General features: G+C 45.9%; 2 protein-coding genes across 5 annotated transcripts; both read right to left on the bottom strand.

Annotated features, from left to right (window-relative positions):
- Nucleotides 1-270: 270 nt before the first annotated feature.
- Nucleotides 271-15,455, bottom strand: SLC25A38 (solute carrier family 25 member 38). Of its 4 annotated transcripts, none has more exons than XM_066350966.1 (7): nucleotides 13,728-15,396; nucleotides 6,994-7,115; nucleotides 6,350-6,434; nucleotides 5,461-5,640; nucleotides 5,025-5,193; nucleotides 2,628-2,794; nucleotides 271-1,068 (listed from the first exon to the last, which is right to left on the bottom strand). In XM_066350966.1, the coding sequence occupies exons 1-7, from the start codon at nucleotides 13,794-13,796 to the stop codon at nucleotides 946-948; spliced, it is 915 nt and encodes a 304-aa protein (XP_066207063.1). In that variant the 5' UTR covers nucleotides 13,797-15,396; the 3' UTR covers nucleotides 271-945. The 4 variants fall into 4 exon arrangements, with proteins under 4 accessions (XP_066207063.1, XP_066207065.1, XP_066207064.1 ...); XM_066350968.1 differs by lacking the exon at nucleotides 13,728-15,396 and adding an exon at nucleotides 9,912-9,955; XM_066350967.1 differs by lacking the exon at nucleotides 13,728-15,396 and adding an exon at nucleotides 9,522-9,809.
- A 3,477-nt stretch (nucleotides 15,456-18,932) lies between these two features.
- On the bottom strand, nucleotides 18,933-20,835 carry CCR8 (C-C motif chemokine receptor 8). Its single transcript, XM_066351212.1, has 2 exons — nucleotides 20,796-20,835; nucleotides 18,933-20,231 (listed from the first exon to the last, which is right to left on the bottom strand). Exon 2 carries the CDS (start codon nucleotides 20,199-20,201, stop codon nucleotides 19,137-19,139), a length of 1,065 nt encoding a protein of 354 aa, XP_066207309.1. The 5' UTR covers nucleotides 20,202-20,231; nucleotides 20,796-20,835; the 3' UTR covers nucleotides 18,933-19,136.
- Nucleotides 20,836-24,801: the final 3,966 nt, after the last annotated feature.

Here is a 24,801-nt window from a genome sequence, read left to right on the forward strand (position 1 = left end):
CATGCGACCCGCAGGCCGTAGTTTGGGGACCCTGCTATAGACAGAAAGCAGGACAGTGGCTGCCTGGGGCTGGGGTTCGGAATGAGGACTCACTGTGAGTGGGAGATCTTAGTGGGGATAAACATGGCCTAAAACCGATTTATGGTGATGGGTGTACCAGTCAATCAAGTTACTAAAAACCACTGAACTGTATATTTGAAATGGGTAAACTGATGACAAAATAAAGCTGTTCACAAATTTTAGGTCCTAAATCAGAGTGATGACACTATCTAGGTTTTCAATGATAAAGTGCTTCATTTTATTTATCTGGACTTCAGCTGTAGAAAATGCCTGAACTCAATTTTGCAAGAGTACAAGAGCCAAGATAAACTTTATTTGGACACTTCGAGGCTAGGAAGCCACTGTCTCCTTTCTGTGGAGCCTCTGCAAGGTTGATGAGGAACCAGTTAGGTAATGACACCTTTTCTCCCTCATCCTGACATCACCCCAGATGCAGACTTCAGCCTGGTGACAGTGACTCCTCTCTCTGCAGAACCAGCCGCCCCGCCGGAGCTCCTCAGCCATGATGGGCGGCCCACAGCTTCTCTGGCTCTGCAGTTCCTGGCCCAAGAACAGATCCATCCAGAGGCACATGGTGTAGGTGGGTGGCTGCAGCGGGGACATATGGCATTCCTCTCTCAGGAAATGCTTTCCAGTACCCTTGCAGGGGTATGCCAACCCTCCTCCAACTCCCCAGTGTGCTGTACGGATGAGTGACTCCTCTTCTGGGAGATTCTGAGGCTTAAATCAGGCCCATCTATTCTCTACTTGAACCCAGTAGTATGGTGTTGTGTCTGCCTGGCTTTCCAGCTAGGACTTCATCCTAGTCCAGGCCAACGAGAAGCAGCAGCCTTGGCAGAAACCAGGCTGGGCAACAGACCCCGTTGTTCCCCGGTGCCCTCTCGGTCAGGACTTCAGGCCCATCTTGGCCATCATCTCTTCATAGACTGTCCAGGCCATGGCCGCCATCAGAGTCCTGCGAAGGGCGCGGGGCACGCTGCCTTGGAAGAAGCCACGCAGCCCATAGTCCTATGAAGGAAACGAATGTTGAAACTCTGTTAAGTAGCAATACAATTAGACACCTCGCACAATGATCTTTCTAGGCTTGCTCTATCCAGGGGGACTATTTTCTTAGCTGAAAACCTTTGCACCAGGTTGCTGTGCACAGGGGTGCAGCCTGTGCAGGGCCCAGAGCACCAGGCCCCACGTGCAGCTGAAATCCAGACCAACATCTGCTCGAAAGGCCCTGGGACCTGGCTCCAGGATGAAGGAAAAGCTGCATTTTTGGCAACATCTCAGCCTAGAAAGAGCTTTTTATTATTTTTATTTTTGTAATTTACTGAATAGTCTTATTCTTTTCTCATAATCTGGATTGATTTATTCTTCCAGTTGTTAGCATTCCTGCCATTTTCACCTATACTGAAGAACAAATTTCACACTTTCTGATCTCAGGCACAGGGAGGAAGCCGGCAAGCGGAGCTGTGTGAGGAACACGGCCAGGTTCACAGGTATTTGTTTCTACCTGGGGTGGAACAGACACTTGATGCGTATCCTTCCACGTTTCCTCTACAGAAAAATGGAGAAGCCCAGAAAACTCTAAAGATGGAGCTGACAAATTTACTGTGAACAAGAGTACCTTGCCTGACCAGGCGGTGGCGCAGTGGATAGAGCGTTGGACTGGGATGCAGAGGACCCAGGTTCGAGACCCCGAGGTCGCCAGCTTGAGCGCAGGCTCATCTGGTTTGAGCAAAAGCCCACTAGCTTGGACCCAAGGTCGCTGGCTCGAGCAAGGGGTTGCTCGGTCTGCTGAAGGCCCGCGGTCAAGGTATATATGAGAAAGCAATCAATGAACAACTAAGGTGTCCCAACGAGAAGCTGATGATTGATGCTTCTCATCTCTCTTCGTTCCTGTCTGTCTGTCCCTGTCTATCCCTCTCTCTGACTCACTCTCTGTCTCTGTAAAAAAAAAAAAAAAGAGTACCTTGTGGGTGACAACAATACATATTTCTCAAGGGCCAAGTCAGTGGCTTTTAAATAGTGCTTTAGTGCACTCTACAGCTACTGAACCTGTTATCTTCAATAATACCACGTGTATGAGAGCAAACTGCTAGAAACACAACAAAGTGTTTGTGGTTTCTTTCTGACTATATTCCCTCCTGGGTCCTGGATCAGATTCTTGTCTCGCAGACTGCCTGATTCAATAGGTCTGGGGTAGAACCCTACAATCTATATGCTTAACAAATATCACAGGTTGTTCCAATGTAGGGCCCCCACCAAAAATCAAACAAAAAAATAAATACCTAAGCTAAAACAAACAAACAAAAAAAACAACCATAGGATTTTAGCAGTGGTTCTCAACCTTGGCAACACATTGGAACCACTGGGGAACTTAAAATGCTGATAGCTGGGTTTCACACCCCCCCAACCCCCCACCCCGGGGCCAGAGAGTCTAAGATAATCATCCCACAGTACAACCCAGAAATGGGGATTTTTAAAGGTGATGCTATTGTGTAAAGCGTAAGAGCTACTGCTACTCTAGGGAACGGCCTTAACCACAATAAGAACAAATATTTATTCTACAGCCTTACTTTGAAGATGATTGTCACAGCCTGACCGATCCACCGAAACTTCACTGGAGAGAGCTGCATGTGAGTTTTGATAACATCTGCAGGCTGAGTTACCAGGGAGGCCAGAATACCAGCAAATACCCCACAGCTGAAATTGACAACGGGAATAAGGGCTGCATCCAACTGGTCTGAAATAGCACAAAGGTGGCATTCAGTTATAAATAAATCTCACATTCATCAGATAAATGACCAATGCCAAGTTGCCCACTAATTCTTCCTCAGGAAGGGTCTGGACTCAAATAAGATTCAGAATTAAAATTTTTAAAGGTATAACTAATAAGTGTAGATGGAAAAATGGAATGAAAAATTCACCTACTGTATTAACAACCATCACATAATTGATTCAGGCAAGAACCAAGGATTGATGCTCACACAGATGGATGAAGGAACAGGATGTTTTATATGGACTTATATAGGTTCAAAGCATCTCCCCAAAGAGATACTTACAAATTACAAAACAAATGAACAAACAAAAAAGAAACTATCAACCAAGCAAACTATTGAGTTTTCAGTGGAGTTGCTATCTTATCCACGTGAAAAAAGTCAACATCACCCAAAGTGGGTCAGACTGATGTCATGAGCTTCCTGATGTAAGACACAGGGGACACAGTATCACCTATGTGGTCCTCTTGCTAAAAATGTATACTGAATCTAGTCACAAGGAAACATAAGGTAAAGCCAGGCTAAGGTTCTGAAACTGACCTACACCCCTGAAAATAAAAGTAGCTACAAAGTATACTGCTGGAACAATTGCAGAAATTAGAACTATAGATTGGACTTGAAGGAGCATCATGTCTGTAACTTAAATGGTTTGGAAAAAACAAATATCCACTTAAAGAATAATAAAGGTCTGTAGAGTTGGTATTATTCTTATGGCTTTTTTGTAAATTTAAAATGATTTCTAATACCAAATTTAAAAAAACCTTGTAAAGATGGGCCAAGAAGTTAAAACTGTATATCCAAGTTCCCTTATTGCCTTAACTTTCTACTAAATAAGGCTGTGACCTGCACTGTCACACCTCCTGGTGCCTGGGGAGAAAAAAAAAATCTCCAAAACAGCTCAGCTGCAGGCGATCGCCACTGTCACGATGCTGGCACCTCAGCGTTCCCAATTAAGTGACCCCGGTTGCAAGTCTTCGCTCAGATCATCCACAGACACAGTACTGAACGCAGGGTCAATCTACAGGACTTTTTTTTGTGTGTGTATTTTTCTGAAGCTGGAAATGCAGAGGCAGTCAGACAGTCTTTCGCATGCGCCCGACCGGGATCCACCCGGCATGCCCACCAAGGGGCGTTGCTCTGTTGCAACCAGAGCCATTTAGCACCTGAGGCAGAGGCTATAGAGCCATCCTCAGTGCCCGGGCCAACTTTGCTCCAATGGAGCCTCAGCTGCGGGAGGGGAAGAGAGAGAGAGAGGGAGAGGGGGAGGGGTGGAGAAGCAGATGGGCGCTTCTCCTGTGTGCCCTGGCCGGGACTCGAACCCGGGACTCCTGCACGCCAGGCCAACGCTCTACCACTGAGCCAACCGGCCAGGGCCACAGGACGTTTCTATCAGTGCCTGGCTCTGCTTGGGTGGATGTGTACCACCACCGATTCTGCCCGTGTCTTGTCCAGCATGAGCTTACTGCTGGGTGGGCCTGCCCGACGCCTGGGGTGTGGCACCTTCCTCTCCACCAATCAGAGGGCTCAAGACCTCCTTAACTAACAGCAAGGCAAGGAAGGTGAAAATAATATTTTTCTTCAAGCTCCTAATCATTTGGCATTTCCCAAACTTGTCTGAAAAAGGAATCATATCAAATGCATCTTGAAAAATACAAACTCCTTCCATAGCCACATAGCTCAGTTGGTTAGAGCATCGTCCTGAAGCATAGAGGTTGACAGTTCGATCCCCTGTCAGAACCCATACAGGAACAGATTGATGTTCCTGTATTTCTCTCTCTAAAATAGTTTATAAAATAAAATTTAAAAAAAGAAAAGAAAGACACAGACTCCCAGGTCTCACCACAAAGCTTCTGATTTAGGAGGCGGGAGGGGGGCGGGAGGGAGACCCAGCAATCTTAAGTTCAGACAAATGTAGGAGTATTCTTGCAGGACCTATGTAAAAAGTGCTTTATTCCACCCCATTCCTCACTCAAGAATCACAGTGCCCCCCTTTCCAGAGGCTAAGCTGAAAGGGGGGGACCATGTCTGTCTCGTCCACTGCATCCCAGCGCCCGGCTGGCCACCTGCTCAGTTCCTCCCACCCTGCTAAGGGTCTGGAGCTGCTAAGAGCACAGTCTCCACAAACAGGCGCAGAGAAAGTGGGGAGAATGCGTTTCGGGGAGCTCTCTTCCCCACCACACCTCCCCTTACCCTTACCACGGGACATGACGTTTCTGGTCTGGTTGTAAAACATCAGGTAGATTCCAGAAAAGGGTGCATCACGAAGGAGTGTCGCTGTCAGGCCACTGAAGAGGCCCCGGTGCCCCTCGCTGCGATAGATGCTCCTCAGGGCCGCATAGATGCTCCCGTAGCCGTACCTCCCGCTCTGCAAAGGGAGCACAGGACCAGCCACTCGCGGTGGCCCTGGGCGTGAGCACTGAACCACGCCCACTTCAGGACAGGCGGCGTTACCAGGGCACCACGTGGCGTTACAGGTTCACACGAGGCCGGGCCTACATACACAAAAGGGTTCTCTGGCCACATCAGCATCTACGTTAGATTGTAAATTGGGAGCTGACACCAGTGGCCACTTGACCCAAGAGCCCACTGCCTCTGCTTACCCACACTGCGTCCCTAAAGCAGTCAAACTCACCTCGTAACGTGTCTTGATCACTGTGATGGGCGACATGCACACCCCTGCAACCGAGCGAGAGCCCACGCCCAGGATGACCGACTCCACGGCCGTGGGGGGGTGGCCTCGCAGGAAGTACTGCTTCAGAGAGTAGAGGGTGCCGAAGTAGATGCCAACGCCAGGGACACACCTCACGATGGACTGCACGGGGCCGGCGGGACGGGGGCAGTCGGAGGAGGAAAGAAACCAGAGGCCCACACTGTAAGATACTGTCCTAACTGGGTTTCCCCAAAGACCCAGGACTGCATGCAAGTGTCTGATTTAAGGTGTGGCGGGAACACTGACAGGAGAGAGGGAAGGCAAGCAATAAAGGGCGTGTTTTCTAATCAGTTACTGTCATGGGCAGCCTCATCCCTTCCGGGAGCTCTGGGCTCAGTGCAGGACAGGCCCCAGAGTTACTCCTCCACTGAGGAGCAAGTGAGGTCCAGACATCAGCTCTCATCTTCCACGAGGGTGACCATTCAATCCCTGCCACTTCCAAAGGGAGTTCCTAAGGCCAGAAAAAGCCTTCTGGCAAAGAAATGAAGGTGTGGAGGTCAGAGCCCTGTGGCCCTGACGGGTAAGAGCAAGGACATCAGAGCAAGGACATGCTGACAGGCAGGGACACCACCTGTGTCTGCCCTAGAAGCTGCGACACCAACGGGTCAGACCTTGTTAGTGCACAGACGCCACAGCCCTCGGTCCCCATGCAGAAAGAAGTCAGCACAGTATGAGACCGGGTAGGAAGACCACACAGGTCCTCTCCCCTTTTCCAACTCTCACATCTGCTCAAAGGAGGCTACGTGAGGTAGATGAGAAATGGCTGGTCACGCAGGGCAGGGTGCCAGAGAAGATCCGAAAGGCAGCTTACAGGGGACATCCCTTTCCAAAGGCCCAGGAGACTCTCGGTGCGGACCACGTGCAGGAGCAGGGCCAGCATGCCCACTCGTCTGGATCTGAGGGCAGACAAAGCGGAGGCAGGGAAGGAGAAAGCGCTCAGACCACAGCCTCATCAGAGGACTCCCCACTCAAAGACACCCCCCACCCCGTGTGGGCTCTTCCTTGAGCACTTAAGAATCTCTACCATGTGTTGTGGAATCTCGGAGTTCCTGTGTGTCATGACTTGACACTTAACATGTTGATCTGTCCATTCAGACTACAAGCAATGGGATACCCCTGTTTTATAGCCTTTTATTTTATATGTATCTTGTACACGTTCTACAGCGCTGAACCCAGCATGGGGACAAAAAAGACACTCAATACCTGCAGCAGTTATGACATAAGGCTAGCCCGATAAATGCAAATGTCACTGAGGCAGATCCCAGGAAGGACCCCATCTAATAACATTACAATAATAGACACAGAAACACAAAACACACACAGAGCCCACGGAAGCTGGCCCCAGCCCACTGAGCATCCAGCAGAGTGGAAGTTGACTTAACACAGCCCACACGGTCCCGTGTCTGAGAGAAGCCGCCGAGACCAGTTCCTGGGGCCCTGGGCCCGCAGCCTTACCCATGGGCGGGGGGCTGGAGAGCCTGCAGGCGCGTTTTGAGGAGATCCAGGGGCTGGAAAAGGAGGGTGGAGCAGGTGCCGCTGACAGAGCCGCACAGGAAAGCCTTGATCACCGGATGCAGCTGCAGGAGGAGAGGACCTGGTTAGCAGCTCTGCCGCCACTGCAAGCTCACCTCTGACGGATCCTGCAGACACTCGCTTGGCGGCGCCCTGTGTTACCCGCCTACTCAGAGGAGGGACAGTGTAGCCTGCAGGGAGCAGGGCTGCGAGGGCTGGCTCTCTGGTCTCGGGGCTGCTGAGCAACATACCTACTTCCATCTGTGACTTATGCCACCAACCACACTTCCCCATGTGTCCCCACAATGTAAGTTATTGCTCATCTCCTTATCTTCACAAAAGCAAAATCAACTGAACTCCAGGCTCCCATGGCTACAGGACCAGTAGATATTTACTGAAACAACACAAAGGAAATGAGACCTTAGGCTCTGCCATAATGTAACACATATGTGCCACTTCCTGTGAAACCTATCAACTTCCTTACTTGAACACTTTCCCCTTCTACTCCCACACATCTCTGAGACCGGAGCAGCTCGCCGAGGGTGCCTGGACCAGGGGACTTTCCTGGCTTTGCTGGCTCTCCTTTAAGCCAGGACACAATGGTACCACCCAGAAGGGCAGGACTCCATCAGAAACTAAATGTACGACCCCCAGGTGAACTCCAGAGCCCTCACATGCTCCAGGATCCAGCCTCAATCACACATGGTCGTGAAAAGCACCTTTAAAAATCCAATCAGGGGTCGTCCATTTCTCCATAGGAAGGACAGCGGTGTTAACCCTTTGAGTAGTACGAACGTTCATTTACATCCTCACTCAAAGGGTTAACAAAAAACTCACTCCTCACAGTTAAGGCAAATACACCTAGCCTGTCCTCCACTGCTGTGATAAAACCTCAAATGCGTGGCCTCTGGCCAAGCGTCTGCAATTTCCTATTGTTGGAGGATCTTTGCTCCCCCAGGGGTGCAGCTTTCTCTAAGTTTGCTGTGGCTGAACCAAGAAAGAAGGCATGCACAGATTTCTACAAAAACTATGATTCCGTGAAAGATTTTGAGGAGATGAGGAAGGCCGACATCTTTCAGAGTGCAAAGTGACTTTGGAATGTGTTCCGTGGAAGTTTGTCACTGACCTGTGTTCCTGAACTATGAAACACACATATTTGAGGTAAGGAATAGTTTCTCTTGCTCAATAAACAATTAAGAAATACTGTGAAGAAAAAAAAAACAAACCCAATCAGAAAAGAAAGCCTTCTTTTCCCAAGGAAGACACTTGGCAAGCTCCGTTCAAAAAGATCTGCTCTCCCCTCATTATTTTTAAACAAATGGCATAATGTGGTCCTAAAACACTATTAAGATGAATAAAAAGCTGACTTTATGCACATCATGTAACCAAAATGTTTGTACTCTAATATTTGTTTCCCAGAGAGAAGAGCCCATTCCACATTCCACCAAATGAGCAAGTCTCAAGTTATAACAGGCATTACTTAGACCAGTGATGGGCAATCTTTTGAGTTTGGTGTGTCAAAGTTTGCCAAAAAACTGAGCATCACTCGGGTGGTGTGTCACTTCGAGAAAAACGGCCAACCGGAAGTCCCAGAACTAGACGCTCTGTGCCAGAGTTCTGTTGTTTTGGCCTACAGACCTCCGGCACAGAGTGTATACACTACAGCAAATGTTGTATCCTCGGCTCCTGCAACTGGCCGTGCAGGAGCTGAGGATGAAACGTCCTTCTCGGCATGCGGCCCCATACTTCTCTGGTATGCAGCCGTATGTCATCGAAAATGGCTACGCGTGTCAGTGCTGACACGCATGTCATAGATTCGCCACCACGGACTTAAGACGGTTGGGGAAAGGACTAGAGAAATTAGATAGTAAATACTGGAGCTTATAGCCACGTTCAGGTAACTTGTAGAAGTAACAAAGGGTGGTAGAATTGTTAAGACAACAAGCAAAACAGCAAACTGTGTACCTGACATGTCCACGTCGGTGCACAAAGCCCCCTCCCCAAGCAGAGGTGCCCTGCTCCTCTGCTACACATATTCCCAAAGTGCTGTGTTTCTGGGCCTCCTCAGAAACATCGCAGCATCAACGGCCCTTCTTCCTCGCACTCGGCCTCTCCCTGCAGCATCTTCTCCTTTGCCTGGAAACAAGCTCGCAAGCCCCCACCTTTCCAGTCTGATGGCAGCTCATCCCTCTCCCTCTTCCGAGTCACTCCTCATCAGAAACATCGCAGCATCAACGGCCCTTCTTCCTCGCACTCGGCCTCTCCCTGCAGCATCTTCTCCTTTGCCTGGAAACAAGCTCGCAAGCCCCCACCTTTTCTGACGGCAGCTCATGCCCTCTCCCTCTTCCTGGTCACTCCTCAGGCCCTCACCACTTGCCATCCAGCTATGGCTTCTCCACTGAACCTGCGCTGTGTGCTCACCAAGACCTGCTCCATCCCAGGCCCCGTTCCTGTCTCTGCCCTTCTCTTACATGGCCTCTCTCGTGCATCTGTACCGGCTGATGGCCTCGCCTCTCCATTTTGGGGTTTTCTCTCCTCTTCTGGCTGCCCTGCCAGGTCTCCGTTCCTTCAGCCTGTCTGCAGATGCTGCTGTTCCATTTATCCTCTTATCTCCTCCAGCTGCAGCCTCTCAGGGCGGCCTCACCCTACCCACATGTCCCAATAGAGCCTAAGCTCTACGTGGATCAGGCCAGGCGCAATTCAACTTCCTCGTGCAGTGGGAGGGACACTCCTGCTTATCAGCAGGGCTGGTAGACTACTCTTGAGGCGGCTATGAGGATGCTACTGTTAAGTGTCACGGGAGGAAAGACACGACCAATACAAATTAGTTGCAATAATCACACAGGCAATTTGTTACTCACAAATCCTTTTGGCGTGCCTGGTACAGCTTGAGGGGGCCCCATTGGCGTGCTCCTCTCGGCTGGCTTTGGTCAGAGCTCAGAGCATCATGGAGACAGTCCACATCAACATTGGAGTCTAGGTGACTACTGCAGCAGGGGGGCCCCTCAGCTTTAGTACCTTTTCTGGCAACGCCTTCGAACAGGTGTCAATTTACAGATTATCACCTCAAATCACCTTTTTGGGAGTTTCTTACAGGGAATCCCCTCTATGTCAATCTACTGAAATGTTTACCTCAAACCACTTTTAAAGATGTTCTTATTTATATTAACTTTGTAACACCAAGCCACTTTTTTTGTGTGTGTAACAAGAGACAGAGAGAGGGACAGATAGGGACAGAGATGAAGCATCAATTCTTTGTTGCGGCACCTTAGGTTGTTCATTGATTGCTTTCTCATATGTGTCTTGACTGGGAGGCTACAGCAGACCAAGTGACCCCTTACTCGAGCCAGAGACCTTGGGCTCAAGCTGGTGAGCCTTGCTCAAACCAGATGAGCCTGAGCTCAAGCTGGCGACCTTGGGGTCCGAACCTGGGTCCTCTGCATCCCATTCCGATGCTCTATCCACTGAGCCACGGCCTGGTCAGGTAACACCCAACCACTTCTTATCTATGTATAACTTCACACACATACTAACTGGGCCCTGCTTGAAAGTCAGAGTCTGTTTATCACATTACAGAGTTATGGCACCAAGCCACTATATTAATTCCTATCCAAATGGCATAACTTTATTTAATTTTAATAATTATTTTTAATATCATTTTAATTACTTTTCTATATCTTCCATATTTTTATATTTCTATATATTTAATTACTATGACCTTATATTACTACAACACCACACCACACACATGCAGGCAACACCCACACCTCCAGCATCTCTCCAGACTCGCCATTCCCACACCTGCTCCACCTGCCATTGGCTCACAGGCATCTCAGACTCAACATTCCAGAATGGAAACTCAGTCAACAGTTCTCCACTCACTTCCCTCCACTCCAATCCAGGAGAGAGCCCCTGGGAATATGGGAGACGATTCCTCAGTCTCCCTACTGCTACAAGAACAGGTGGTGCTGATGACCCCTCACCCAGAGTCTGCCCCGCCACCCATCCAGCGCCTCCTGTGTCCTGAATCACTAGGCCCCATCTCTGCTCTCAGCCTCCTGCTCTACACACTCAGCAGCTCTAGCAGACTCTGCCTTCCTCACCTCTGAGAACTCTGCCCTAGTTCCTCCCATGTCCAGTCCCCGAGGGCCTGTACTTAGTTAGACTTTATCTTTATCTGCACCCGAAAGCCCCCTCCCCAGTGCTTCCACCACACCTGAGTCTACCTCCCTATGCCTGAGGGTGCAGGGCCGGAGAGACCGTCACTCCTGGTTGTACAGTCATGGTGGCAACTCTGGCACTGATCCCGGAGCCTGGTGCGCTGCAGGTGCTCAACTACCATGAATGAATGAATGAATGGGCTAACAGGAAACATGCACATGGCTCTCCCTTGGGCATAATCCCACAGGATCAAGCTCAGTGGGCCCTGCAGGCCCCATCACCAGACAGGTGAATGTCCCTGGGCTCCCTGCAGCCCTTTGCTCCAGCAGGGCCGAGTTACAGCCTCTGAGCAGTTCTACCAGGCGCTGCTTCCCCGGTGCCCTCACAGGTTTTATAGAAAATTTGATTTAAGGCTGCTATCCTCCACACACAGACATCCTCCCCCATGAAAAGAACTTTCTTCTTTATGCCTTATTAACATAGCAACATGCTTGGACATTTTATTGGCTCAATAAATATCTGTTGAGTATATAAATAGAGCCCAAAACTTTAACTTTATAATTTTCCAGGTCCATTAGCACATAGCAGATGCTAAATATATACAATGTGATGTAAGAACGTCCAAACCTTTAGAGAATTCTTATGAATCTATTTGAGCCACACTGATAAGTGTCTGAGAGCAGCAGCTCGAACGCTGCCGAGACTGAGTTTTGCAGTTCCTTCGATGCATCTGGAATTCAGGAGGGAAGTAAGCAAGATGACAGGATGGTGGGAGAAAGCAAGGTGGTGACTGAATCACAGGATGGTTAACAAGATTGGGTGCTCTCTCTTCACAGTGGTCGTTCCAAAGGTGTATTAACCCACAGGCCCCAAAACAACAGACAGGGCTTGTTTAAGGCAAAGACAAACCTTTTACTAAATAAATTATAAGCCTGGGGCATGACCACCCACCACAACCTGTCCAGTTAGAACTTATTATCAGATCATGCCGTGAGGTTACTTACTTTCCACAGAACCCCTTTTTGTGCCCACAATCAGCAGTATAGGTTACCTTCTAATTGTTAAAAAAAAAAAAAAAAAAAGTAACAGGTTATGTAATTGTTCAAAAAGTCTACACTTTTCATTTTGAATAACCTTAAAATATTATTAATAATGAATAGCATATCCTTTGGGGACCTATTTGATTTTTTTCTAAACAGCCCAAAGTATTTCAAGGTAAATGAGTAATCCAGTTTTTTTTCCCCCTGAGGGATGGGTAGGGCAAAAACAACCAGACAGCACTACACACGTATACCAAGAGAATAAGTAGCACTTAAATAGTGAGCAAACCGGTTCCCCAAGCAGAAAAAAACAAATCCTAAATCCAAATGCAATTCAATTGTAAAACCAGTAACGCTGGAGGGCTCCACTGGAGGGCCCAGAAAGAGAACCAGGTAAGCATCTTTCAAAGATGCAAACGTATAGCTGCCTTCGCCTTTTAATTTTTTTTTTAATTTTTTTTTATTTAATTTTATTTTTTTGGTATTTTTCCGAAGCCAGAAATGGGGAGGCAGTCAGACAGACTCCCGCATATGCCCACCAGGGGGCGTCGCTCTGTTGAGACCAGAGCCATTCTAGCGCCTGAGGCAGAGGCCACAGAGCCATCCTCAGCGCCCGGGCCAACTTTGCTCCAATGGAGCCTCGGCTGCGGGAGGGGAAGAGAGAGACTGAAAAGAAGGAGAGGGGGAGGGGTGGAGAAGCAGATGGGCGCTTCTCCTGTGTGCCCTGGCCGGGATTCGAACCCGGGATCCTGCACGCCAGGCCGACGCTCTACCACTGAGCCAACCGGCCAGGGCCTGCCGTGGCCTTTTAAGAGAACAAAAAACAACATCTGCATGCGGCACCGGGCGAAAGCAGCTCCAAACCGAGTCCTCAGAGGGAGCATTGCTGCAGGCCCAGGGTTCTCCCTCCCTGCCCAGGGCTCTCGGCCACGTCGCACCCCAGCCTCCACCCACAGTATCAGCAGCGACTCACCCCCACAGTCCCCGTGGACGCGCCTGCCCAGCCCCTCCTCCGCCTCCACCAATAGCAGTCGGCGGCCAGGCCACGTCAGCCAATCGGACGTCTGGGGCGTGGCCTCGCGACGCCGGCCTACCCCATCTACTCTCCGCGGGCAAGGGGCTGCAGACCGAAAAGGAGCTCCCTCTCCCAGCGTGGAGCGATCCCAACGTGTCCGCCTCCCACCTCTGTCACTCCGGGCATCCAACTGTAAGCGACGACCCGTAGCGTTCGCACCTCGTTCGGAGCGTCACGGGACCATGCCCCCGACTCTCCAAGGCCCCGGCAATTCCGCCCATCTCTACCCAGATACCACTGCAGCAGCACGACCTTTGCTCGTCGGTCCCAAGCGGTGGGCTGTATCCCCTCCTCCCTCCCCTTTCCCTGGCAAGTCCCCAAGTCCCCGAGGGCCGCTGACCGCTGGCAGCCTCCCCGCGCCGGCAGTCCCGGACCCCTGCCTTCCCTTCCCCTCAGTTTACCATAAGCGTTTCCACCCTGTCTCCGACATCTTGAGACTGCAGCAGCGCCGGGCGTGACTTCTCAATCATTGGAGGAGGCTGTGCACGCACCGGGCTCCGGGGGCCGTCGGTGGGAGCTCAGGGCCGGCCCTGGCGACTCTGGAGGAGAAGACGACGCGACGGCGGTAACCGGACGACGTTGCAAGCCGGGGGCTCTCTACGTCTGCACCCGTCGGGCCGGGACCTGCACGGTCCGGGGCTGCGCGCGTGCCTCCGGGATGCTGTAGGAGCCTGCACCCGGGAACGACTTGCGGCTTCTCACTTGCTCTGCAGCCACCGCGGCTCTGCTCTCCGGCACATTCTGCCCGGACTTCAGAACTGGAGACGATTAGGCTAACTGTGCCGGGTGGGTGGGGAAGGTCGCAGGAACTAGATGGAAACGTGGGATTTCACTTCCGGGGTCGGCCGCAGGTGCCCCGTAGCGCCACCTGGTAAAGACGTCCGGAACTGCAGGGGCCGCGCTTTCCCTGCCTCCCGAGTTTAGTTGGCGCTGCTGCAGGGAATTCTGTTCTGGGGACGAAGTCATCGTGTTTACCGTCGAGATACGGTAGGCAGCAACTTTCTGTGGCGCTTAGACTCTTGAAATGTGGCTATTATGACTGAGAAACTGAACTCTTTATTTTATTCTCATTAACATTAAAAACTGAAGCTGTGTGGAATACTCTTCTGTTAAACGCTTGAGTTTTTGGGAGGCCCGCATTTCTCTTTAAGTGCTGAAATGTGAGCATCGGAATAGACCATGTGCTTCAAATTATCCACACACTGGATTTCTTTCTTTTTTATTTTTTAAAGAATAACTTTACAATTTTTTTTTTTAGTTCACTCGGGACAGTTTCTTAACAAGCAGTTTTTATATGCATAACTATTTACATTAAATGCAGCAGTTTTAAAATACATAACTTTATTTACATTAAATGCACTAAAACAACTCAAAGAGCATGACAAAATTGCAAAGTTGATGCCATCATGGGACTTGCTTCCTAGTGGGTAATAAAAGGCAACATTAACTGTTGTACTTCCGTATCCCAGGTGCTGTTGTAAATGTTTCTCTGTTTTATCTCTTCTAATACTTACTATAATACATATGTTATCTCACTGATAGTTCAAGTTCATATTTTACCAACCGCACCCATATTATCCTGCATAGCCTCCCCTCCCAGCCAGAATCCAATGTAGGGTCATATACTTCCATTCGTGGTCCTGTCTCTTTGGTCAGCTTCAATCTGGACCACTTCTTCAGCCTTCTGTTGACAGACAAGCATATTCTTCACATATGACACATACAACCAGACACACCCAGAACTAAACTCTAGTTCTTTCTATCCTACTGCACACGACTGCTGTCACTGTCAGCTGCCGCGTGGTAGATAGGTGGCATCAGAACACCGCTTCATAACCCTCACGTAAATCAGAGCAAAGCACCGAACATTTCAAGTAAGCTGCCCAAAATCACAGGGCTGAAAAATAAAATCACAAAATGAAATTTGCCCTTGCTACTTTTACCCTCCATTGGATTGGATCCTTATTGTCCTCACCTGGTCACTTTACCTCAGAAACTTCACTCAAAACAAAATGCTTTTACCTTATATACAAAAACCAAAAAAAACAAAAAAACATTGAAATCAGAATTATAACAACATTGAAAAGTGTTTGTGAGAAACTACTTTCCATATAAAATTTCAATAAGACATTTTAATTCTTTCATCCTGCTGTGAAAAATGTAGCACAGTAAACTAATTTGTAGTTAAAAAAATAAAGTTGCTCCAAATCACACCGCTGGCACAAAAAAATAAAGTTGCTCCAAATCACACTGCTGGCACAAAGCTGTGTGCTGTGCATTTTTCATTATAGTAACAATAATTAATCTTATGCATGCAAAGCGGTTACGGGTTACAGATGGGACATCAGGCAGTTATGTGAGGCAGGCACAATAGATGGCAGCATTGTCACCATTGTCATCGTCCTTATCTTACACATGACTTCCTTGATGCCCAGAGTACTTAGTTTAGACTAGCTGATAAGTGGAGGACCAGGGCCCAGGACAGGACTTCTGAGGTATCCCTTGCAATGTCCCCTCTGAAGGCCTGATATGGTTCAAGATCAGAGGTACATCCTAGTTTGCTGCAAACCAACACAGCTAGTAATTCCAGGTCCTGAGTGAGAACGGCGCGGAATAAGAAATAAACTAAGAAATAAACTCAAAGAGAAAAAGGATGGGATTGAGAGGCCTCTGCAATGCCTTTAGCTTGCAAGAGAGCATCTCCACCCCCAAACCACTTTATTTATAGAGCAGAGTAACGTCATTAGCAAATCAAAGAGACTTTTTAAACATAGTCACATTTCCAAGGCAACCCAAGAATTCTCCCAAGTGCAGAAAACCCTCCACCCTGCATAACATCTTAACTTCATAAAACGAAGAATAAAAAAACCGCTTCCAGGCTCTCCGAGGGACATGGAGGATAGGACCAGTAGGAACACTCCAGCATCACAGCTGACATGGAAGTGTGGAGGAAAACTTAACCTTTAGCAACTTAAGCAAGCAAGTGAGGTGGGCGGTTGGGCAGACTGTCAGCTTACTGCCAGTCCCCTACTCTGCTGTCTCCCCAAGATCTAAACCGCAAGGACCCTGTCAGCTTGCAGTCCCCAACACTAGTTCACAAGTGTCAGCTGTTCCAAATGGTCTTTGCTGGGTCAGAGAAAGAAAAATCCTAGTAGCAGCAGTCAGGCAGCAGGTAGAAGAGACTCTCCCCAAGCCACACACCAGCCACAGAGCTGGGCCATACATTTGTGTCCAGGATGGTGGCCCCTTCCAGGTGGCTGGCTGCACTCAGAGTTTTGTCCTCCTGAGCTCAGCCTGCTCCAGGCTAGGCAGTGGGACACCCCAGTGGAGGAGCACAGGGCACATGTGAGAAGACCGTGAACTTGAACTTGCTGGCTGATGCAGGAGGCAGCGTGGAACGCCCATGGCTTTGGAGGTGCACTCCGGAATTCCAATTTGGCAGCCGCTTAGGTTAACAATAATCATCTGAAAGACTCTGAAGATGTAGGAGAAAATGCTGGTTAAGTGGCCAGCTCAGAGTTGGTGTCTAAAAATGGGGAGGTCCCTCTATCCCAGGGGTCCCCAAACTACGGCCCGCGGGCCACATGCGGCCCCCGCCGCACTTCCGGAAGGGGCACCTCTTTCATTGGTGGTCAGTGAGAGGAGCATAGTTCCCATTGAAATACTGGTCAGTTTGTTGATTTAAATTTACTTGTTCTTTATTTTAAATATTGTATTTGTTCCTGTTTTGTTTTTTTACTTTAAAACAAGATATGTGCAGTGTGCATAGGGATTTGTTCATAGTTGTTGTTTTTTTATAGTCTGGCCCTCCAACGGTCTGAGGGACAGTGAACTGGCCCCTGTGTAAAAAGTTTGGGGACCCCTGCTCTATCTCCTTCCCTGTATCCCTCCTGATTTCAACTCAGCAAGGATTGACTGCTTCTCTATGCCAGTGTGAAAAAATAGAATAGTTGAATTTAAGAGCACATATATAATATAAAATGAAACTACAAGATACTGGATAAGAAAAGTCAAAGAGCTAACACTCAGATAACTAGTGGTCAAGGGGAAAGAAGAGAGACACCCATATAATAATTGAGAGGAGAACTATCTGAAAGAATACTGGAGCCCAATCTTTCAGGGTTCAAGAAGGCCAGCATGGCAGGAATGGCACAGCACGGGCAGGCGTGGGGAAGGTAGGGAGAGGCGGGCGAGGCTGGCTTGGCTGGGTTTTAGGGCCTGTTGAAGAGTTTTTTATTTGTTGTTGACAATCAATAACCTAAAATTCTATTTCAATAGGCTAGAATGAAACAGCAAATTAAACTCAAAGAAAGCAGATAAGCTAAAGATAATAGCAGAAATGAATGAATAGACAAAACATCAACACAGCTATATGAGCACTGGAAGCTGCTTCTTTGAAAAGATGAGTAAAATCAGTAAGCCCCATAAAACAGATCAGGGAAAAAAAAAGAGGGAGAGAAAAAACACAAATGACCGATATCAGGAAAGAAAAAAAACATTACTTCACATCCTCCTGCATTAAAACAGACAATGCGAAGACACTAGGGAGAATTTTCTGATAATATATTTGACAACTTCGATAAAGAGGGAAAGTTTCTTAAAAATCATGACTTTGCAAAAGTGAGGCAAGCAATAATAGAAAATCTGAATAATCTGTACATGTCAAAGAAATTAAATGTATGGTTTGAAATCTTCCTACAGAGAAACCACAGATGGCTTCACTAATGAATTTCACCAAACATTTGAGGAAGAAATAACACCAGTTTTTTTATACAAAGTGTTCCAGAGAGTCATAGAAAAGGGAATACTTCCCAGCACATTTTTGGAGGTCACATCTAACTATGACATTGTAAGAAGGGGAAATTTCAGGACACTGTCTCACATCATTATGAAAATCCTGAGACAATCCAATTATTTATGAAAATGATCACGACCAAGAGGTCATTTTTCCCCTCAGGGAAAATACAGGTTTATTTAAAATAAGAATCAATCAATGTATTTCACCAAATTAATAGAATATTAGAGGAAAGCTATTTGATCACTTCAAGAGATAAGGAAAAAGCATTCAATAAAATTTAAATTCATATATGATGAAGACACTCAGAAACTAGGGGAAAAAAACAAACATTATACCAGATAACTTACAACAGTAAGACTTCATTTCATATGAAATATATCTTGTATCTGTAACCAAATTTTTTAATTTTCTTTTTTATTAAAGAGAGAGAGACAGAGAAACAGAAACTTTGATCTGTTACAGTATGAGCCCTGACTGGGGATGGAACCCACATCCTCTGAGCATTGGGATGATGCTCTAAACCAGTGGTAATCAACCTGGTCCCTACCACCCACTAGTGGGCGTTCCAGCTTTCATGGTGGGTGGTAGCGGAGCAACCAAAGTATAAATAAAAAGATAGATTTAACTATAGTAAGTTGTTTTATAAAGATTTATTCTGTCAAACTTAGCGAGAATCTGACATAAAGTACTTGGTAAGTAATTATTATATGCTTTCACTTGCTGTAATTCTGCTTTATAAATTTTATAAAGTAAAGTTACTTCCCTACTTTTGAAATCACCATTACTGTAGAACCGGTGGGTGGTTAGAAAATTTTACTACTAACAGAGATACAAAAGTGGGCGGTAGGTATAAAAAGGTTGATTACCCCTGCTCTAAACCAACCGAGCTATCCGGCCAGGGCTGTAACCAAACTTCTAACAGTAAAGGGATACTCAGACTCCAACATAAACCATTTTTCTCTTTAGGGAGAAGGATGGCGGTGAAAGCAGAGCTCACTTTGAGGCACTGTCCTCACAAAATGTAGTCTGTGCTGGAGGTACGCAGGGAGTGCTGATTGGAGAAGGATAATCGCTCCCTGCCTTCCATGTGGACCGGTCTCCCTAAGAAGAGGGAGATGTGGTTGCAAAGTTTCTGAAATATTTCAGACAGGTGTTTCTTGAACTTCTCACCCATGAAAGCATAGATAATAGGGTTCACACAGCAGTGAGTGAAGGAAATGATTTCTGTGACGTGGGTGGCATAGGTCAGCTGCTGGCTCATGACACACCCATCCAGGATCTGCAGGCTGTGCAGGGAAGTGAGGAAGAGGACCACATTGAAGGGGACCCAGAAGAGTAAAGATGCGATGACCACAAGGACCACCAGCTTGATGGCCTTGGTCTTGTTGCGGTTCTGGCTCCTCTTCAGCTGGTGCAGGATGCTAACGTAGCAGAACAGAAGGATGGTGAAGGGGATCAACAGGCCTAAGATATTCATTTCAAAGTGGGTGAAGAGCTTCCACTTTAAAGTCTGGTGGTTGTAAGACAAATAACACTGGAGGATGCCATCTTCAGAGGCCACTTGGTAAAAAACCAGCAGTGGGCTGGTGGCTATGACTGCGGTCAGCCATACTGCCAGGCTCAGGGCTGTGCCCATTCTGGCTGTCCTCACTTTCATGGCGTAGACAGCATGGACAATTGCCAGGTACCTGTCCACGCTCATGAGGGTGATAAAGAACATGCTGCTAAAGAAGCCAATGTAATAAAAGCCCGAGACCACCTTGCACAGGGCAGTCCCAAACACCCACTCGTAGAGCTGATAGTGAGTCTGAAAGGGGAAGGAGAAGACGAAAAGCAGGTCGGAGAGGGCCAGGTTCAAGAGGTAGATGTCTGTGATGCTCCTCAACTTCTTGCAGATGACAAGGACCAGGATGACCAGGCTGTTTCCCAGAAGACCGAAGACAAACAGGAGGCAGTAAAAGATGGCAAGAAGTAACTTGCTTTCTCTCTGGTTAAGTTCCCCATCGCAGGGGCTTGAGAGGGTGTCAGGGTAGTAGTAGTCAGTTACTGTCGCGTTGGGCTCGAGCGTATAATCCATCAAGGCAGGAAGACGTGGTCACAGAGGCACCTAAGAGACATTCATTTCTTAAAAATATTTTTATTTAAACGTATGAACTGAATGTGTCTTCCATCCCCCAACTGATATGTTGAAGTCCTAATGCCTTATTATGGACTAAAAGCTCTCAGCTTTCTCCCCAAAATTCAAAATGAATCCTAGCTCAGGTCTCACCCACACCTGATTTTGAAGATGTCTAGATGAAGCTTTTGATTCATAATTGACCCTGACATGGGTTAAGACTGGGGTGGGGGTGGGGTGGGATGGAGTGAATGTATTATGCATGTGAGAAGAACATGAGTTTTGGGAGGCCAGAAGGCAGAATAATTATGAACTGAATCGTGTCCACCATCCTATTTCAGATATTGAAGCCATAATCCCCAATGGAATGGAAGGCTTTAGAGACATAATTAAGATTAAATGAGGTTGTAAGGGTGAGGCCCTGAACTGATTGAACCATTGTCTTATAAGAAAAGGATGAGATACCAAAACCTCTCTCTGCACATACTCAAAGAAAAGGTCATTTGAGGACATAGAAGAAAGAGGGCCCTCTGGAAACCAAGAAGAAGCTCTTACCAGAAACCCACTTTGTCAGCACCTTGATCTTTGACTTCTGACCTCCAGAACTGTAAAAAAGTAAATTTATGTCATTTAAGCCCCAAGCCTGTGGTGTTTTGTTATGGCAGCCTAGTAAGACAAATACAGAAGGTAAAGAGGACCTCTATTTGCTACCCAAATTTTTCTGTAAACCTAAATCTTCTCTAAAAATATAATGTCTATTAATACCTTTTAAAATTGAAAACTGACCTTGTTGACTGATATAGGTAGGCTGAGTTGGATAAGAGAAGCCAAAATTTAAAAAGAAAACTTAGATATCTGTAGTTCCACCATCCATAATTATCAACTGCTAACATATTGTCATATTTGATTTTGGTTTTTTTCTCTTCCTTTCTCTTTCTTTCTTCCTCCCTCCCTCCCTCCCTCCCCTCCCCTCCCCTCCCTTCCTCCCTCCCTCCCTCCCTCCCTCCCTCCCTCCCTTCCTTCCTTCCTTCCTTCCTTCCTTCCTTCCTTCCTTCCTTCCTTCCTTCTGCCACAGAGATGAGCTAAAGTTTTTATTAACTATACAACTTATCTTCACACACCAAGAGCAAATACTAAAACCAATTTTGTATGTACCCTTGGGCTTTTATATACTTATATATATCCATACACAATATATAATATAGTTTTATGTTCACTTTTAACTTACATAAATGGTACAACATCATATCTTTCATTTTCTTCCCTCCCCCCCCTCTCATTTATTATATTACTTTACTTCTACCAGCATGTTGTTTTAGAAATACAGTCGTAGAACCCTGTCTGGCTAGCTAAGTTGGTTAGAGTGTTGTTCCAATACACCAAGGTTGCAGATTCAATCCCCAGTCAGGGCACATACAAGAATCAACCAGTGAATGCATAAATAAATGGACCAACTAATTGGTGTATTTTTTTTCTCTCACCCTAAAAGTCAATAAATAAAAATTAAAAAATACAGTCATAGAACACTAAAAAGTTTAGCTCTTTTTTTAGCTGCTTTAATAAGCACTATGAATAACTAATTTAAAAATGCAATAGAAATAAATTATCCCAATCATACTAACAAAAAATATTACTAGGCTTATTAGAAACAAACCAGATCAAAACTGCAATTAAATTATGTAAAATATTATAAGATAGTATTGAAGTACATAAGAAAAAATATGATTAAAAGGAAATAAATACTATATTTATGGAAAAGAAGACTCACTGTTTAAAATATGACAATTTTTGACTCCACCAAAAAACTACTAGAACTGATAAATGAATTCAGTAAAGTAACGGGATACAAAATTAATATTCAGAAATCAGTATCAATAATGAACTATAAGAAAGAGAAACTAAGAAAACTATCCTATTTATAATTGCATCAAGAAAAATAAGGTACGTAGGTATAAATTTAACCAAGGAGGTAAAAGACCTACACTTGGAAAATTATAAGATACTAAAGAAAGACATGGGGGAAGATACAAATAAGTGGAAATACATACCATGTTCATGGATAGGAAGAATTAACATTAAAATGTCCAACTACTCAAAGCAACCTATGGATTCAACACAACTTCTGTCAAAATACCAATGGTGTATTTCACCGAACAAGAACAAATATTCCAAAAACTTATATGGAACCACAAAAGACCCCAAATAGCCTCAGCAATCTTGAGAAAGATAAAGTTGGAGGTGTCATGCTACCTGATATTAAACTATACCAGAAAACCATAGTAATCAAAACAGCATGATACTGGCATAAAAACAGACATATATTAATCAATAGAACAGACTAGAGAGCCCAAAAATAAACCTACACCTAAATGGTCAATTAATATTGGACAAAGGAGGCAAGAACATACAATGGGATAAAGAGAGTCTATTTAGTAAATGGTGTTGGAAAATTTGTACAGACACATGCAAAAAAAAACAAACACAAAAAAACTAGACCACTTTCTTACACTGTATACAAGAATAAACTCAAAATGGATTGAAGACTTAAATGTAAAACTCAAAACTATCACTCCTAAAATAAAACATAGGCAGTAAAATCTCAGACTTTTCTCTCAGCAGTATTTTTTCTGATATGTCTCCTCAGTTGAGAGAAACTAAAGAAAAATAAGCAAATGGGACTACATCAAACTGAGAAGTTTTTGCACAGCAAAGGAAACCATCAACAAAATGAAAAGACAACCCACTGAATGGGAGAACACATTCACCAGTGATACATCTGGTAAGGGTAAATATCCAAAGTTTATAAAGAACTCAATCACCTCAACACCAAAAAAAAAAAAGCAATCCAATTAAAAAATGGGCAAAGGACCTGAATAGATACTTCTCCAAAGAGGACATACAGATGGTCAATAGACATGTAGAATGATGCTCAATGTCACTAATCATCTGAGATTTGCATTAAAACCACAATGAGATATCACTTCACACCTGTCAGAATGATTATTGTTAATAAATCCACAAATAACAAGTGTTGCTGAGAGTGTGAGAAAAAGGAAACTCTCATGCACTGTTGGTGGGAATGCAGACTGGTGCAGCAGTGTCTGAAACAGTATGGAGATTCCTCAAAAACTTAAAAATGGATCCCCCTTAATGACCAGCGATTCCACTTCTGGAAATAAATCCAAAGAAACCCAACATGCTGATTCAAAACAGTATATGGAGCCCTATGTTTGTGGCAGTGCTATTTACAGTAGCCAAGATGTGGAAGCAGCTCTAGTGCCCATCAGATAAGTGGATAAAAAAGCTGTGGTACATTTACATAATGGAATAGAATACTACTTAGCTTTAAACAAGAGAAATCTTACCCTCCGTGACAGCATGGATGCACCTAGAGGGTATTCTTCTAAGTGACATAAGCCAGTCAGAGAAAGACATATACTGTATGATTTCACTTATACCTAGAATCTAATGAACAAAATAAAGAAACAAAATAGAAACAGACTCGTAGATACAGAGAACAGACTGACAGCTGTCAGAGGGGGAGGGAGCCTAGAGAGTCTGGGTAAAATAAATGAGGGGATTAAGCAAAACAAAACAAAAAACTCATGGACACAGACAACAGTGTGGCGATTACCAGAGGGAAGGTGGGTGGGGACAGGTGGGAGAGGGTGAACGGAAGGTAAATAATGACAAACGGAGACTAGACTTTGGGTGGTGAGTGTACAATGTAATGTGCAGATAATGTATTTTAAGATTGTACACGTGAAACCTGTATCATTTTATTGATCCAATAAATTCAATAAAAAATAGAGAAAAAAGTTAATTTTTCTCAAATTGATAATGTACATTCAAGACAATTTCAACCTAGACTTACTATTTTTCAAGGCACTTGATTGCTGAACATTGAGACATCCCTATTCACCATGCCACCTTTCTCTGATTTGAAATTCCAAGCAAGGTATCCATTTTCAAAGATATTAATTTTATTTAAGTATTAACCACAAATATATATTAAAAACACCTTTTTCTCAGCTAGAGCCATGGGAAGCTACTACGACATATTCAGGTGTGTTAATCTGGGGGCATGCAAAGGTAAGAAAAAATCACCCCTTGTCCCAGACCTTTAAAATTTTGCCTTCCCTTTTTGTCTTTTTCCCGAGGACAATAAAGTGTCCCTGGCCTTCCCCAAAGATGAGTATTAATACATACCTTAATTCGAGCCTTACTCTTTTCCGACCCTGCACTCTCTGAAAATAACTACCTGTGGTAAAGAAGCTAAGTAGTTGGGCTTACTGTTGTGTGTGTGTGTGGGTGTGTGTGTGTGAGAGAGAGAGAGAGAGAGAGAGCAAGAGAGAGACAGGAAGGGAGATGAGAAACATCACTTCTTTGTTGCAGTACCTTTGTTATTCATTGATTGCTTTCTCATTTGTGCCTTGACTAGGGGGCTACAGCAGAGCCAGTGACCCCTTGATCAAGCCAGCAGCTTTGGGCTCAAGCCAGCGACCATTGGGTCATGTCTATGACCCCATGCTCAAGCCAGCGACCCCCTGCTCAAGCTGGT

Source organism: Saccopteryx leptura, chromosome 10, assembly GCF_036850995.1.
Source record: "Saccopteryx leptura isolate mSacLep1 chromosome 10, mSacLep1_pri_phased_curated, whole genome shotgun sequence".
In the NCBI taxonomy this organism is placed as follows: domain Eukaryota; kingdom Metazoa; phylum Chordata; class Mammalia; order Chiroptera; family Emballonuridae; genus Saccopteryx; species Saccopteryx leptura.

Coding starts and splice junctions, on each gene's coding strand:
- SLC25A38 (XM_066350966.1), bottom strand. CDS start 13,796: ATGATTGAGAAGTCACGCCCGGCGCTGCTGCAGTCTCAAGATGTCGGA. Junction 7,116..13,727: donor ACAGGGTGGAAACGCTTATG/GTAAACTGAGGG, acceptor CTCCTCCTGCAG/CTGCATCCGGTGATCAAGGC. Junction 5,641..6,349: donor TTTGGAAAGGGATGTCCCCT/GTAAGCTGCCTT, acceptor GGCCCCGTGCAG/TCCATCGTGAGGTGTGTCCC.
- CCR8 (XM_066351212.1), bottom strand. CDS start 20,201: ATGGATTATACGCTCGAGCCCAACGCGACAGTAACTGACTACTACTAC.